This window comes from Convolutriloba macropyga, chromosome 4 (genome assembly GCF_964194025.1).
Source record: "Convolutriloba macropyga chromosome 4, txConMacr16.3, whole genome shotgun sequence".
Taxonomy (NCBI): domain Eukaryota; kingdom Metazoa; phylum Xenacoelomorpha; order Acoela; family Convolutidae; genus Convolutriloba; species Convolutriloba macropyga.
The window spans coordinates 47,372,098-47,388,330 of record NC_134471.1 but is presented as its reverse complement, the minus strand read 5'-3'; the positions used below and the strand labels follow the sequence as shown (position 1 = coordinate 47,388,330).

The window sequence follows — 16,233 nt, the reverse complement described above, 5'->3', positions numbered from 1 at the left end:
CTATTTTTAAAGTTGTATTATACAACGTGTAATTCGACAATTTATGTGTGAGGTCAAATTTGGTTTTGTTTTTGGTAGTGTATATGCTCTGTTACATGCTCTACATTTGTTATTATACATGGGTTGATACAGTCTATATTTTGTACTAACTCAATTCTTATCTAGAACGCATTTTATTATCAGCATTTCATTGTACACTGGTACATGTTTAATCTTATCAAAATTTCCCTACTGCTGTAGGTTCACATGTGTTTCCAATTTTAATACACACCTAGGGTCACATCTGTTCAACATATGGTCAATTCCAATAACCTTTGTACACTACAATGACGTCAAATACACACCTAGGGTCACATGTGTTCCAAGTTATAAACATATGGACATTTCTAATAAACAGTGTACACTGCACCGTTGGTCCAAGTACACACCTAGGGTCACATGTGTTCCAAGTTATAAACATATGGACAATTCCAATAAACAGTGTACACTGCATCGTTGGTCCAAGTACACACCTAGGGTCACATGTGTTCCAAATTATAAACATATGGTCCCCATCTAATAAACAGTGTACACTGCACTGCTGGTTCAAGTACACACCTAGCGTCACATATGTTTTTTGTCTTATCTAAGGTCACAGCTGAAGTTAATTATACAATACTTGAACAACAGACAGACTCAAGTACGCCATAGGCGTACTTGAGACTGTATTCACAAATCATTTGGATTTAATTTGGCAGTTTGACGACACTTGTTTAATCCCAACTTGCCGCTCCCATTGAATTGTACTTTTACACATTATAACACTTGAAAGTAATAAAACAAGTTGCACACTATGCCTTTCACGTCCACTAAAGACACTGAGTTTGGAGATTGTTATTTCGATATTTCCAAAACTGATAAGCGCTTATTCAGGGCAACGCTGAAAACCTATGAAAAGACAGGGACATATGTATTTCTGAAATTGTTCAAAAAAGCAACAGACGATTACGAGTTTGAACAGAGAATTTCGTTAACTCTTGGAGAATTTGAAAATTTGGTCAGTTCAGCTAGCAAAATAAAGAACTCAGTGGCTGATCAGCAGTCATCGCCAAAACCACCACCAGCGAAGAAACCAAAAATTCAAAAAGAAGTTGTCAACAACGATGGTTGAAGCGATGTTTGAGCGTTCTCCGAATTACTATAAACAATTTCAGAAACAGTTCAAATTTCTCATTGTGGAAGAGAAACCTACCTTTTCTATTGGAAATTGTTATGCAGTGTGTGCACATTTTGATTCCGAATTTTGCAATTTAGTAAATAGCCATTTTCACGTTTTGATTGATACAACTACTTTTGAAAACGAAACATTGAAACGATTTCAAAGCTTTCCTGTGCCTTGTGTTTATACAGCTTTTAAGTTCCTGTTTTGGACTGCACCAATTTTGGAGACTAATGGAGATGTGTTTTCAAAGCTTAAATTAGCAATCGATTTCAACAGTTCTGCAGAAAAAATTGATTCGCAGTCAGTGCGCAAACGACTACCAGCTTTTGCTAACAACCACAACAATTTATCGAAAAGCATCTCTGCAAAACAAACAAATGTCAATCCCAAAACGAGTGCCAAGATGCCAGTAGTTGCCCAAAAGACTATCTACAATTGCCGGCCTCCATCAAAACAAATTCAAACTGATTTTGTCAATAGTGAAACTTTACGCAGAGTTGAAACAATTTTGTATGGTCCTCATTCTGGTGCTTTTTGTCAAATTATGGATATTTTTTTGAGTGGATATGGAAAATTGAATATTGATTCTGATTTATTGAGTGTTCGCTTTGTGTATGAAGAAAAAGTAAAGTTTTGAAAAAAAAATTAAATTTTTCAAGTTAGTAAGGTTAGAACATCATATGAAAAGCAAAACGAATCAATTCATTATCGCTAATATTTACAAGTTTTTGAGCATTGAAAACAAAATGAGCAATATAAATACAAAACAGTCCACAAAGTTTAGAGTTTGCACTTTGAATTGGTTGATTCTCCAAGAGTTGATAGATATTATGATTGTTGCCAACAGAAATGATTCTTTGATATAGGTGTTTGTACGATGAAATGGGCCAACCAAGGGGATCGGCAAACAGAAGTTGATTGTTCTTTCTGCATAAAAGTAACCAGTGGGTGCCAATATTTTCAGCAGTTGCTGCATTAACAATAAGGAAGCTGTTTCTGTTCATTTTTTCAGGAAAGTTGTTGGCCGCAAACACCCCATGAAATTTGTATTTAAGAGTTTTGCAGCCTTGTATTAAATCATTAATATCGTCTTCATCCATCATTAATTTGTCAGAAAGTGATTCTTTGATACTCTTCTTGCACTATCAACAAAAATTGTGCTCGCTTTTTCGCCAATAATGAAAATCTCTATATTGTTCGGTAGGGCCGCAGAAAATTTCAACGCAATAGAAATTGACGAGTTTGTAAGCTCAGGGTGAATAAAATCATGGGATGCTTGTTGGGTACTGGTCAAATCAAAAACCATTATGAAATGGTTCGGGTAATCTGTCAAACTTATTCCATGACCATTGTCGATGTAAGCTAAATCCGATATTGTATTAAAGTAGAGACGTTTGTCATCACTTGTTGATATTGGACTGTCTGCCACAGGTAAACCGTTTCGGTAAATATAAATCTGCTCGAGGTCGAATTTGCGGAAATTAAATGGATTTTTTCTGTTGTTACCAAGAGACGCTTCGTTAGTGTTCAGACAAATTGCTAGTCTACGAATCGGTTCTCTGGCAAAAATATCTTCTTGTTTCCAACTGTGGAGACCCGTTGATGCCAGAAATGTTTTTGTTAGAGTCTCCAAGTAGGGATACGAAGCTGGAATTTTTAACAAAGTCTTTTCTATAGCCGATACGACATCATCGTTCAATGTCATCTTGCGCACATATAAATTAGCTTCGACAATTTTTACTTTGTAGTGCTTGGCTGCATCGTCAGACATTATAACAAAATCATCTATTGACCGTCTAAACGCAATGCGAAGTGTCACACCACTTAGGAAATGTCTGTCACAAGTGAAAAAGTCAACTGCAACTTTACCGTAAAATGTGCACTCAGCCGATTGCCTCACTAGGGCTTTCCTTCTGTTCACTTCTACAGTTGACAACGCTCCTGGATTTTCTTCGTAGGAATAGCCCTGACATGCCAACCAGGTGTTTTTTGCATCTTTGTTATGTGAAAATTCTGTTTCAATAAAACTTTTATGAGCATAGTTTCCGTTAGCGTTTGAAATTTTTAGTCCATTAGCAGACACTGTACAGTCAGAGAAGAGTGAATGTAAAACATTATTGCAAAAATAGTGAGCATCTGTCTTCGTAACATCTGTTGCTGCTCCTGCGTCACATCTCAAATCAGCTTCTGATAACTGGACAACTTTACATTTCACTTCCAAGAAAATTTTCTGTAAGTCAATAAAATTATTTCGGTCACCGGCGACTTCAAATTCTAACATGGGTCCATTTGGACTGTAGACTGGGCCCAACTTTTGACAAAAACTACCATCGAAAGTTACTAAGAGAGAAGGTTTTTCGAACAAATCCAAAGAACTGTGAGTTGCCTCTGATGGTACAAAATTAGCGATCATCGTTCACTCTGGCAAAAAAATCTGACCGACTTCTTTTTGGAGCTCTGTGCGTTGAAATGGTTTTTTTTGCGTTTGTTGATTGCTTTCTGTGGCTTGACTCGTATTGAATTCCTCCGACGTGAAGTATTTCGGCGAGATCCCCCTGTCTGTTTTTTGACAGTTTTTGAGATTGTATTTTTAAACGCCTGTTTAGGAGATTTTTTGCTTCCGACTACATCCAAAATCTCTGGAACACTTTGTTTCAATAGCTCTTTCCCGACACGCTTCGCTGTAGGCAAAATGAAACGACGCGCTAAAGGTAGCGCAACACGTCCAATGCCTGCAGCTAGAGCTCCAAAACCACTTCCTCTTTGACGATAATGTCCAGAGAAGTGAGGCAAAGACGTTGCTTGATTGGCATAATAAGAATCCATTTTAAGGGGAAAATTTTTTGAATTGTAGTGTTAGAATAACTTTTCCAGTTCCCGAAAAGGGAACTAATTGTCCTGTTTCCGTTCTCAGTTCAATTGAAATCGATTGAATTGTGTTGGTTAGGAGCTTCTTATAGTCTAAATTTGTAAAAACTATCCGATGAGTGGGTTCAAGCTCACAAACACTACCGTTTTTCAGACGTTGTTTTGAATCAATGACTCGCAAAAGAGGAGCCTTAGTGTCACCGACGTATTGGTATTCAATTATGTTGGTGTAGATGAAAATTAGATGTTTTCCAGCACAAAGGTCAGCTGGGAACTCCCCATAATAAGCTTTCGTATCATCACTTTTCATAAACCTGTTCGCATTGGGAATCATTTTGTACCCAATGTGTATTCCATTACCGTCAGGAATACCCTTAAATCCAATAATGCTTGGAATTTCTTTGCTGGGAAACGTAATTTCCTCATACTTGCCAAACAAAATTTCATATTTCCCAGAGCTCTTCAACTCTCTGAATGAAAAATGGCGCAGGCCAATTGTGCGCTTAATTGTAGCAAGAAGTTGAGCCACTGTATCAAAGGTTGCTGGCATAAAACTAAATTTCTGTCCACTATAAGTTCTAGAAATAACATTGGCTCCCGAAGAAATCTTTTGGGAATCTTCAAAGTCTTTTAAGTTGTACGCAATTAGATTTCCGTTTACTATGTTTTCTATTTTTGATGGGAATATGATTTCACTAAGCGCCACTCTCCAATCACCTGCAAGTTAAATTTCGTCATTGAAAAAATTCCGAAATGATGCAAGTGTATTTGAATCAAATATTTCCATTGAAGCTGATGAAACAACGTGGACTGTAAACTCGTCTTCAAACCGGTTGTTGGACATTTTAAACAAGAGGGAGCCTGACAAATTGTAATTCTGGTTGGTAAAATTTTCCTTGAATTGGTTCCTTGTCTGCGTCGGCTAAGGTGTATGTTGGTGGGCTTAATGTCGGTATTCCCGTTATTTCAAAGACTTCGTCTGTGAATGATTGCATATAACTTTTCCTGAATGCTTTATCTTTTTTAACTACTCTCACAAAGTCTCCAATGTAAAACTTGGGCTTCTGAGTTGAGCTTGTTTGTGCTGCCAATGACACTAGTCGTGGCACATCCGTTTTTGTAACTTTGTTAGGAGCAGTTTTTGTTATTCGATTGACTCTTGAATTGATTGTTTTCACAAATTGGCCTAATTGGTCAATGTAGCTATAGGTCCACTTCTCTTCAAGATACCGATGAATTATCTTTTTGAGAGATCTAATGTTCCTCTCTGCAAAAGCTGCCTTTTTTTCGCTAAAGGTACTATATAAATGATTTCCACGTTTGGTACACAACTGTTTGAATGCTCCAAGAAATTCTGTACCATCGTCAACCCATACTTTTTCGGGCTGTTTGTTTTTGATCATCTTTTTGAATGCTTCAGCTGCTTCGGTTGCATACTTTGTTTTCATTGGTTCCACTCGTAAATATCTTGACAAACAATCAACCGCTACTAGAAGATACTTTATATTGCGGTTATACTTTGCCAGTTTATCAACGTGTGCCAAATCCAGAGGCCAAATTTCGTTGATGTCTTTTACAAAAACTTTAAGCCTGGGAAATTTTAATCGAATTGAACGGTACTTTGTGAAAGACGGCTTTGTCTCCAAATATGACTGAATTTTACCTAGAGGGAGCTTGCTTTGCGTCTGTAACCGCTTTATGCTTCCATACGATGCTGGTCCTTTTAAATAAAACTGATCCAATTTTTTTACTTCAGGAAAAGAAAGACCACATCTTCTGACTGGTCTCTTCTTTGTCTGTCGTTTGGTCCGGTTCTTCTTTATATCTTTTTTGGGTTTGTTTCGAGCCACTGTGTTGTTCTCTACTAGAGAAGAGCTCTTGCCGACTGGGTTGTTCTCTACTTGGGAAAAACTCTTGTTCATTTTCAGACGAGGCTTCCAAGATTTGCTTGGCATGTGTATTTGCAACAAGATGAGGTGAGATATTAAGAGCAATTAAAATTTTGGAGTATTTTTCAATGTCAATTTTTTTAGTTGGTTGCTGCAGATTGTAGAGAAATGTTGAAGCTTTAATGCCCAGTCTTTCTTTATTTACGTGAAGAACGTCGTTCGACTCTACAGTTACTGTTTCAGATTGGTTAATCAAGTCAAGTATGATTTTTGATCTTTTGATTTGGTTTTTATTCATAAAATCTAGCTCTAACAATATGGAGTCGAAATCTTCGCTTTTTCTTTGTTTTTTCACCACTGGTTCAATCTCGCTGTCTTCGCTCATGGGTTGTGTTTTTTCCTCTTCTGCTGTTTCAATCATTTTGTCTGCAGTCTCAACTGGTTCAACTGCTCTCTCTGGTTTTTCCATTGAATTCGACTGGTTTCTTTGCAAAAGAGACAGCTGTGCAGCTTTCTGTTTGTAAAAGGGATTGTCCAAAACTTCTTTTTTTACCGGTTGATGTGAAGCAAACATTCGTTTTGGAATTAAAATGAATTCTTCGGTGTGCATTACGATTTTGTCAAATAACGATAACAAGCGAAACCAACAGTTTTGACCAAATCTGTTTCTCTAGCAAAAAGTTGCCTCTTTTCTTTCAAACTTGTTTGTCTAGACAATAGTTTTCTGAATGATTTTTCATAGCCTTGGACAAAACTTTTTCGTATTGGAACATTACCATTGACAATGTTGAGCAAACATTCGCAAAGGAATTTAATGAAATGATTTTGGAGCTCTCTCTATCTTCTCTTTTAGTTTTGTGTCCGATATGTTTAGCAGCCGCCCCAGCATACAAACTTCTTTCTCTCTCATCGCTTAAACTTGTAATAACGGCTTTAGCTGATGGCAGATAAAAAATTGATGGTCCTGGAGGAACAATATTTGAACAGTAGCGCAAGACGTCTGATGTTTTGGGATCCAAATCAATTAATAAATGACCAAACGGTTCTTTAGTTGCCAGCTCATAGCTTTCTTTTAAAAATTGAGAGTTATTCAACTGTCTACCAATAAAAGTAATCTGTTGTGTGTCACGTGGTGATTTAAACAATATGATTTGTGTTGTATTTAGATCAATTGTTCTGGACCATCTGCTTTGCTGGAACAAATTGTGTTTAACATAAATTACACTGATGTTTCTGTGTCGCCCTGCGGTTGCTAATTTTGAAAATTCTTTGTCATTAAAAATTTCTTCACATGAGTCATCGAACACAAGGAGGCAGTTGTCTAACTCTGAAATGAGTTCAAAATTAGATAATTTTTTTAAAATGTATGTTCAGTTTCTTCTCTAATGATTGGAATTTGGGCTGATCGTGCTGATAAAAATAACAAATTGTTTGAAATTCTGGGAAAAAAGTGCCAACTAATAACATTTTGAAAATGAGCTCAGTTTTCCCGCAACAAGATGGCCCGCAAACAGCCATGAACAACCGGTCAGAGGTGGAAATAGTTTTATTCATAACTTTGGATATGGAAGAGCGTATCCAACTGTACAAGAGAGAAGTGAAAACCAAAATGTGGATTCTTCACAGTCGAGACTGAAAAAAACCAACTTGGCGAGAGACACAGTTATAAGAAAAATTATTATTAAGATTTGTGTAAAGTATACAACCTCTGATCGAGGCAATCTCGAATTGCAAAACCTCCAAGATCGTCTTTCTTGGTGGTCAGCTTCAAAAACCATGTCAGTTATGCCTCCGCCCGAATCTAGTTGATCTTCGGTTTGACTCATTTTGAAACAAAATTATTCAAAAAATGAATTGCTTTTCAAGAATGTTACATAATTATTCAACAATAAAAAATTCATACAAAACACATCCAGAGTCGTTGTCTCCTTGTTTGTAAGTGATTGTATAGTTTGCATTCATCGAATCTTGTTTATCTCTAAAAACAATTGACTCTACATTGTTCTCTTTAATCAGCTGCTTGATTTCATCGGGAAGAGTCTCATCGTCCAGAGATATCAGAATTGGCACTGCACGCTTGGACGTAGGTAAAGGGGTTAGTTTCAACCTTTTCATTTTCTCTTGTAAAGACATGGTACAATTGAAAGTACTCCAGTAGAGACAGATACTTCTTGAAAGCTTCTATTTCAGCACCAGCACACACGATCTGCTGTTTTCTCAAAACTGTTTGCCCTCTTGTGTCAATTTTTTCTTCCTTGATAAGAGTAACCGTTAACTGATTTTCAGGCGTTATGCAACTGTAAACTGTCAAATTTGGAGACAAATTCACTTGAAGTAGAGACGGAGCTGGTTTCTCCAACCGACGATTCATTCGTCAGCCACTGGTAAAAGAGTTTTGCCTTCTTATTGGCACAATGCTTGCTTCTTTGTCGTTTTGGGCAACTCAATGCATGTAATTTACAAACTGGTGTCTCCCGATATAATTTCAAGTGTTCAATTTTTGGGCAAAACAAAGTTTCCAAGTTGATAACGTTCCTCTGTAACAGCTGCCGTAAAGTTTCCGTTTTTTCTAATCCTTTTGCGTAAAAATCAGAAAAGGGAAAACGAAGAACTATACTTTGAAAAATCTGTTGCAAATAATGATAAGGGTACTCTCCTGTCTCCCACGAGAGACCATGAAGAAATTTAGATACCCACAGGAAAGATCTTTGCTCACTCGAAGAAAGTATGTTAAATGAGTTTGGAGGTAAAAGCGAAATTGTATCGTTGTAATTTTTGGTAGATACCGCAAGTTCTTTTATTATAAATCCAGATTTTTTACTTCTAAAGCCTTCAAAATCAAGAACAACTGCTCCAGATTTCAACATTCCAGCAAATTGAATAAACTATTTTTGAAGGATTTTACGTATAAACAAAAAGCAATTCCAGTCACATGACCAAGGTACTCATTTGTGACTGAACAAGGTAATACGTAGGAATAGCCTGGACCCTTTTCACTATATTCATATACAAAACCGGAAGCGTCGTGAAGTATCGCATGCAGTCTCAAAACTTTGAACGATTTAAAATATTTGTCGAGGGCTGAATTGTCGATGCCAATCAAACCACCATAGGGTCGTAGTTTCAAAGCTATATCTAAATCAATCTCAGGATCCAAATGAAGACAAGTAGCTAAAAAGTATAAAAACCGTTCACCGTATTGTGAATATTCTTTTTCGATTTCCTTATAAGTTTCGTGAATACTCTTCAAATCAACTGTAGCAATTGTAGCCATATGATTTTATGAACGATCACTCAAAAATGACTCTAGCCAGGCTTTTCCGCACAACCTACATGCCAATTTACATGTATCACGCACGGCCGTTGTTTTACATGTAGCGCAGCCAAGGATAACCCCCTATTATCACACGTATTAATTCGAAGGATAGCCCCCCCCTATCTTAGTACCCTATTATCTTACTACTAACCCTTCTGTTAAAATGGTGCAAAAAGAGTGCTGCTAAGCATATGGCAATCTTTGAGGCCCTCAGTATGATTCTTTTACCTGGAAATCATCAGTTTTTTAAATACAGAAATTTTGCCTTGCAAAAACTTTAAGATAGGAATATTTAAAATTTTGTAATAATTACTTATCATCAAAAGATTGCAATCAATGATAGCGATAATAACTTGACAACCGTGGAGCTATATGGTAAAATAATGTTATGTCAAACTTAGTTTACAATAACTATACTTCATGTTCTAGCTTATAACTTTTCATGGACTCTGACATCCGCTTGGCTGTCGGAAACTACTTCGGGTGTTGTTGACTGCTGTTTTTGTTGCCTCTGCTGTGTTCGTGTTTTGAGCCAATCTCTCACGATTTTCGCCATAGTTACCACAATGATAGTCATCTGAAACAATTCAACCAAAAATTATTAAACTGCGAGTAAACTCCATTTTCAATTTCTGCGAGTTGACTCCTTTTTCAATTTCAGAAAGTACACCCCGATTCTAGACATCAAATTATTCGATCTATCAATACCATATTTACAATTCATTTTAAATACACAGCCCAAAGTCCAGCTAGAATTGATGATTCACGGGGGTGGTTTCGAAGCTTAATTAACTCCCGTAATAACAGAATTTATGTCTGAATGAAAGCTTTTAGTCGATGAACTTGTTAGAAAACAGTTATCCTGATAACAAAAGAGCTATCAGTTCTCTGAATAAACATCGATCAAAAATTTGTTTGAATAAAAAGCGGTTTCAGTTTCTCTTAGTTTCAATACCTTTCTACAACATCATTGGAACTTTTGTGCACTTTTAGCACACTTTCGCTCATATTTTTTGCACATAAGCTGTTCCATTTTTTGAGAGCGAGCTTTGCTTCTTTTTTGTTAACTAAATCGGTTCGTTCCTTACGTCATCAGCGTTCGATAGTCCTTCGAAATGATCTGAAAAAGTTAATATCTTTGAGGGAAAAAAATCTTGTCTTCGAACTTTCGTTTTTTTTGAAATTAAGAGAAAACTCCAGATCTCAATAAAGAAAAATATACTTACTTTTTGAAAAAAATGGGATATACAAAAAACGTTTTTTTAAGAATTTCAGTGTTATCATCTGGGATCTCTGATAAATGCTCAGCACAATCAAAGGAAATTTTTGTAACAAATTTGTAATATTTGTCGTGTTGAAATTCAGACATATAATAGCAACAATTTCATTGATTTTTTAAAAAGGTTCTTCCCCAAAAATATTAATAGCCTCTAACATATCAATACATTAATATGCATAGATTTGAAATTGATGCAACGGTACTTAGTTACCATAAAAAGCGTAAAACTTTTGTTTCGAGATCAAATTACGTATTATTGGCTAGTTATTGGATCTTCGAGAACAAACAACGCTAAAAAACTTTGGTTGTGATATTTTTTGAACTTTTTCACAGTATTCGACCTGTTCTTATCTGTTTTGATTGTACATTTCGCAGTAGAAATGGTTTTAGAGAGAGTGAAAAACAGACAATTTTTTTGAAGCAGAAAAATTGGAAACTCAGAGTTTTGTTTCGTGATTAAATGTTTGATATTATTGTACTGAAGTGTGCTACACTCAGTAACACTATTTGATAATCTTAGTGCTATTTTGAGAAATTACGTTATAGTGAAGCACAAACTTGATTTGGACAAAGTCCATTTTAACGTGTGAACAAATTACTAAGTAGTTTTGAATAAGCTACTATTTTAAGATCACTAACTTAAACTGAGAATACCATGACGTGATATTATCACGCCACACAGAGAACGCCAACTTAACCTTGGTAACTCTGTCGACACTCGTTATCTCTATCCAATAGGATACTAGATAACCACGTGCCCGCAAGTATAAAAGGAGCTTGCACGCTCAACCACCAACACTTTTTGGTCCCTGATAACTTCTGATTTAAAATCATACTCCCGTATTGCTCCCTTGCTCAATCTCAACTTACTTGAGATATTTTTCTAACTTAGAATATTTTGTGACTTGTTCTTAACTAAGAACTCTCTAAGTCATAAAATATTAACTTAGCACAAATTTGGAAATCAGCTAAGTTTAACTTAACTTCTGTAAGTTATAATTTAACATCTCTTAAACTCTACCTAAGTTACAAGTTAACTTAGAATAACTCAACCTGTACTATCTAGTGCTATTTAAATCTTAATAACTTTAACTATTCTATCCCTTCATGCTCGGTTCACATTTGATGCTGTTTAACAGAACTTATTAATTCATATTTGCATTTAACTTTCTCTAATACTTAACTATATACCACGAGTAGAACTAGGGGTTGAACTCTCAAGTTATACATGTGGTCCCGCGATTAACCCCGTCGTTTAAGTATCTAATGTACGGTCCAGCAGTATAAATGGTGGTCCCAGAGAGGCAACTTCAATTTAACTTGTTCATTTAATATAGAAAAGGCAATCTCAATTTAACTTGTTCATTTAAACTGTCAGATAAGCCTGCCTAAATTTAACTTGTTCACTTATTATAGAGAAACCATTAAAATAACTTGTGTAATTTAACTATTCAAAGGGCTTCTCACTTAAAATCTTATTTGAATTTGATTTAAACTATTTCTCTGTTTTAATATAATAACTTCAGTCCTTTAAACAATGACAAGTCCTGGTGGTAGTACTCCTACACCTGCCGTTACTCCCCCACCTGAAACTCCCATAACAAATCCAAATCTTTCACTTATATCTTTTTCAGGCAATGATCCTAATCAGGATGCCACTTCTTTTTGGAACTCTGTAGAAAACAAAATACTCTTTTCACTAGGAACTAGGCCTACAGCACCCGCTGCACAAACTAGCTATGATAAAAGGCAACAATCTTTATTCGGCTCACTTTTAACTGACACAGCACTAGAATGGTTTGAAAGTGAAGTCACAGATACTACAGATTGGAATACTTTAAAAAATGAATTTATAAAAAGATTCACAGACGGTAGGGACCAATTTAGATTTAGACTTGAGATTGAAAACACATTTAGGCAAGAAGGAGAATTAATAAAGAACTATCTACATAGAATAAAGAGTGGAGTTGATAAAGGTTTGTCAGAAAAGATACCATCAAGTATTGCAGGAGATGACAATATAAGGAAAGAGAAAGAAATCCAGCAAAGACAACGAAGTCAGAAATACATAGATTTTGCTATAAGAGGACTAAGGCCACAAGGTTTAAAACGCAAAGCGCACGAGAAGCTTATTGAGAATCCTTCAATAACTTGGACACAGTTTGTCGATCACTTAGTCGTAAAAAACTTAACATTTTCTGTAACAACAGAATCTAGTGGAGCTACGGGAATAGATAAACTTAAAACACTCGAGAGCAAAATTAACGATTTAACCAGTCTTTTCAAAAGCAACGAAGTGAATGCTACAGACACTTCTAGGCCAAGAGACCCTAATATAAAAGGCAGAGCTAACACTACTAGATTCTGTGATTATTGCAGAAGCAATGGTCATTCCATCTCTAGATGCACAAAGAAACAGATATCACTTTGCCACCGGAGACATTAAAAATAATAGTGGTTTAGAAGTAGAGTTCATGATTGATCCAGGATCAACTTGCACTATCATCAACCATCCTACATACCTTGCTCTAGTAAACCTTGGACAAAATTTGCATTTACAAAATACAAACTGTGATTCAAAGACATATACTGGTTCGTCAATCAGAATGCTTGGCTACACAACTATTCAATCTAGCTTCGAAACTGACGGTAAATATACAGTCCACCCTAAAGTATTCGTTACTAAAGAACAGAGACAGAACATAATAGGTATTGATTTTTGTCATTTGTTTTTAAAAGCACTTCACTTCGATATCCCCGCAGTAGAATTAAAAACTAAAAAAAATTATTTTGCTACGGCTCACTCAAGAATGAGAAAGATTATCCATACATAACTAAAATTACTACTTTAAACATAGCTCAACCGATCCTTCTGCAACAGAAAAGTACACAACTATACAAGCAAAAGCACCCCAGTCAATCCTTATTTCCACCAGGAACATATTTCATGCCTCATATTAATGTTGCAAAAACTGACCTAGTCTTTGTGAACACACTTTGTCCACAACCTGAAGAATTTCTACCCATATTCATGGAGAATCAACAGAATCACACAATACAGATAAATAGAGGAATAATAGGTTATGCTATGTGTGATATAATTGACAAGCCTCTACAAAGATACAATATCAAAAACTTTGCCGAATTTACAAGTACAATACTAAACGAAAGTGAGGACTATAACAGTTGCTTCATACTGAACACAGTAGTAAACAATTTACAAGAAGGACAGCAAATTCAAACAAATTCTTGCATTAGATATGTAGATTTTCGTACCCAATCTATATTTGACTCTAATATGCCTATAGCGCACACGATATCCTCAGATGCGGAAATGAGAAAAGGTTTTGCTAACACAATCTCCAAAAGAATACCCCTATTAAAGGACTACTGTAAAAGTAGAAACTGTGATATAGGTGACATAATAACTTTCAGAGCAGATAATAACTTAGTATATAATCTCATCACTAAGGCTAATCATTATGAAAAACCAACAATTGATACGATCATAACAACGCTACTTGCTATGAGAGATCATGCACTAGGACTAAATTTACGCTGTATAGCGATGCCAAAAATAGCTTGTGGTTTAGACGGAATGGATTAGAGAGAGATATCTTCTCTAATTGAACAAACATTTAAGAATTCAGGAATAACTATCTATGTGTATACAAGCAAAGATGATATTGATAAACTACAAAAAGTAGAAACTAATACACTAGAACAGGAAGAGGTGCTCGAGATTATTCAAAGTGAGTTTATAGAAAAATGCACAGAAGATGAGAGAGAGCTAGCCACAGACTTCTCTACCGAAGCAAAAGAGTTATGTAGACCTAAAGTCAAAGAACAGTTTCCTAAATTTAGAGATAAACTACAAAGCAACCGAATCATAAATAAAGCAGTTAGTGATTTTGTAATTAAGCAAAATAGAAATACAGTTCAAGACATAGAGTATCTAGAAAGGTTCTTTGATAACTTTGATTTCACGCAAAGTGATTTGACTGATGATGAATTGTTTGAGTTGATAGAAATAATACTTCAGGATAATGATGTCTATTCACATCATAAGTATGATATCGGCAGAACTAAACATAAGTTCCATTTACCCCTAAAGGAAGACGCAACCTTTAAAAAGCAACGACCAAGCAAAATAACCATTCATCTCAGAGATAAATTAGAAAGACTAATGGATGAATTAATTCAAGCAGGGATAATCAGAGAGCTCAATGAGAACGGTGATATGAATAGTTGGTTTGTCAATCCCGACATCATATTACCTAAGAAGGATTATGTAAAACTAGTCATTGATGCTAGATACCTAAACTCTATAACTGATACAAGTAATTCTAGTTGGCCACTCGAACCACTAAACGTTCCAATGACAAGAATAACTGGAACTATATTTACAAGTAGTGATTTATCATCAGCTTATAATCAAGTACCACTAGCCGAAGATACTCAGAAGGTTACAAGTTTTATTGTAGGAGGCAGACAATACACCTATCAAGTAGGATTTTATGGTCTTAAGCCATTACCCAGTTTCTTTAGCAAACTAATGCGTTATGCATTTGGACCCCTTATAAAACGTAAACAAGCCATAACATATATAGACGATACTTTACTGCAAGCTAAAGACAAACAAAAATTGTTCACAATAGTAAAAGAGTATCACTCTTTGCTTCGAAAGGCAAGCCTTAAAGCAGCCCCCGATAAAACAATGTTTTTCTTACGAAAAGTGAGATTTCTAGGACATGTTATATCTAAGAATGGACTATCGCCTATTGCTTCACGCATAGATGATATTAGAAACTTAAAAACGCCAGAATCGAAAACAGAAGTTTTAAGAGTTTTAGGAATGATGGGTTTCTATCATACCTATATTTTGAACTTTCACATAGATGCAAAACCTCTATATGACTTAACTAAAGATACAAGAATATTCAAGTGGTTACCAGAACACGAAAAGGTATTCACAGACCTTAAACAAAGATTCTGTCACGATATTTCTAACGCATTTCCTTCTAATGACTATCCGTTTCATATACATGCTGATTCATCTAATTTAGAAACAGGTTATGTTCTTATAAAAGATTTTCCTGATAGAAAACATATGATTTCAACAAACTCGAGAGTATTTTATAAAGCTGAACAAAAGATGTCCCCTCAACATAGAGAACTATGCGAAATAATAACTGCATTACAAACATATGAATTTTATGTGATTGGATCCCCTTTTCCAATTTACCTATATTGTGATCACAGACCAATTCTATTTCTTTGGTCACGACGAGGACAAATGTCACATCGTTTCTTTAAGTATCAAGTTGTAATAACTAAGTTCCAAAACTTTCAAATTATATACACTGAAGGCAAAAACTTAGCGTTCCATGACATTCTTAGCCGAAAAGTTTCTTTAGCAGATGCTAAACTTTATCAACTAGAGCACAAAGTAATACCTAAAGATATAAAGTTTCATATTAACGGAAAAGAAGTTAAGTATTCTGTATTGCATCAAGACGATAAGGACGCAACAGCTAACGACTGTTATCCAATTATTGCTCAAGTCAAAGGCGAAAGAAAGAAACTTATTAATATAAATGATGAAGGTGACTTTAGCGTAGATGATGCACCAGATTACATGAATGAACACTGTAATGCTATACATAGTTTCTCTGATTGT

At 35.5% G+C, this 16,233-nt stretch overlaps 1 protein-coding gene across 1 annotated transcript in view; it reads right to left on the bottom strand.

Annotated features, from left to right (window-relative positions):
* Nucleotides 1-9,565: 9,565 nt before the first annotated feature.
* Nucleotides 9,566-16,233, bottom strand: part of LOC142338460 (uncharacterized) — a 55,548-nt gene continuing 48,880 nt past the window's right edge. Inside the window, exon 4 of the mRNA XM_075388226.1 lies at nucleotides 9,566-9,851. Coding sequence (XP_075244341.1) covers nucleotides 9,705-9,851 — 147 coding nt within the window. The 3' untranslated portion in view covers nucleotides 9,566-9,704. The remainder of the gene's footprint in view (nucleotides 9,852-16,233) is intronic.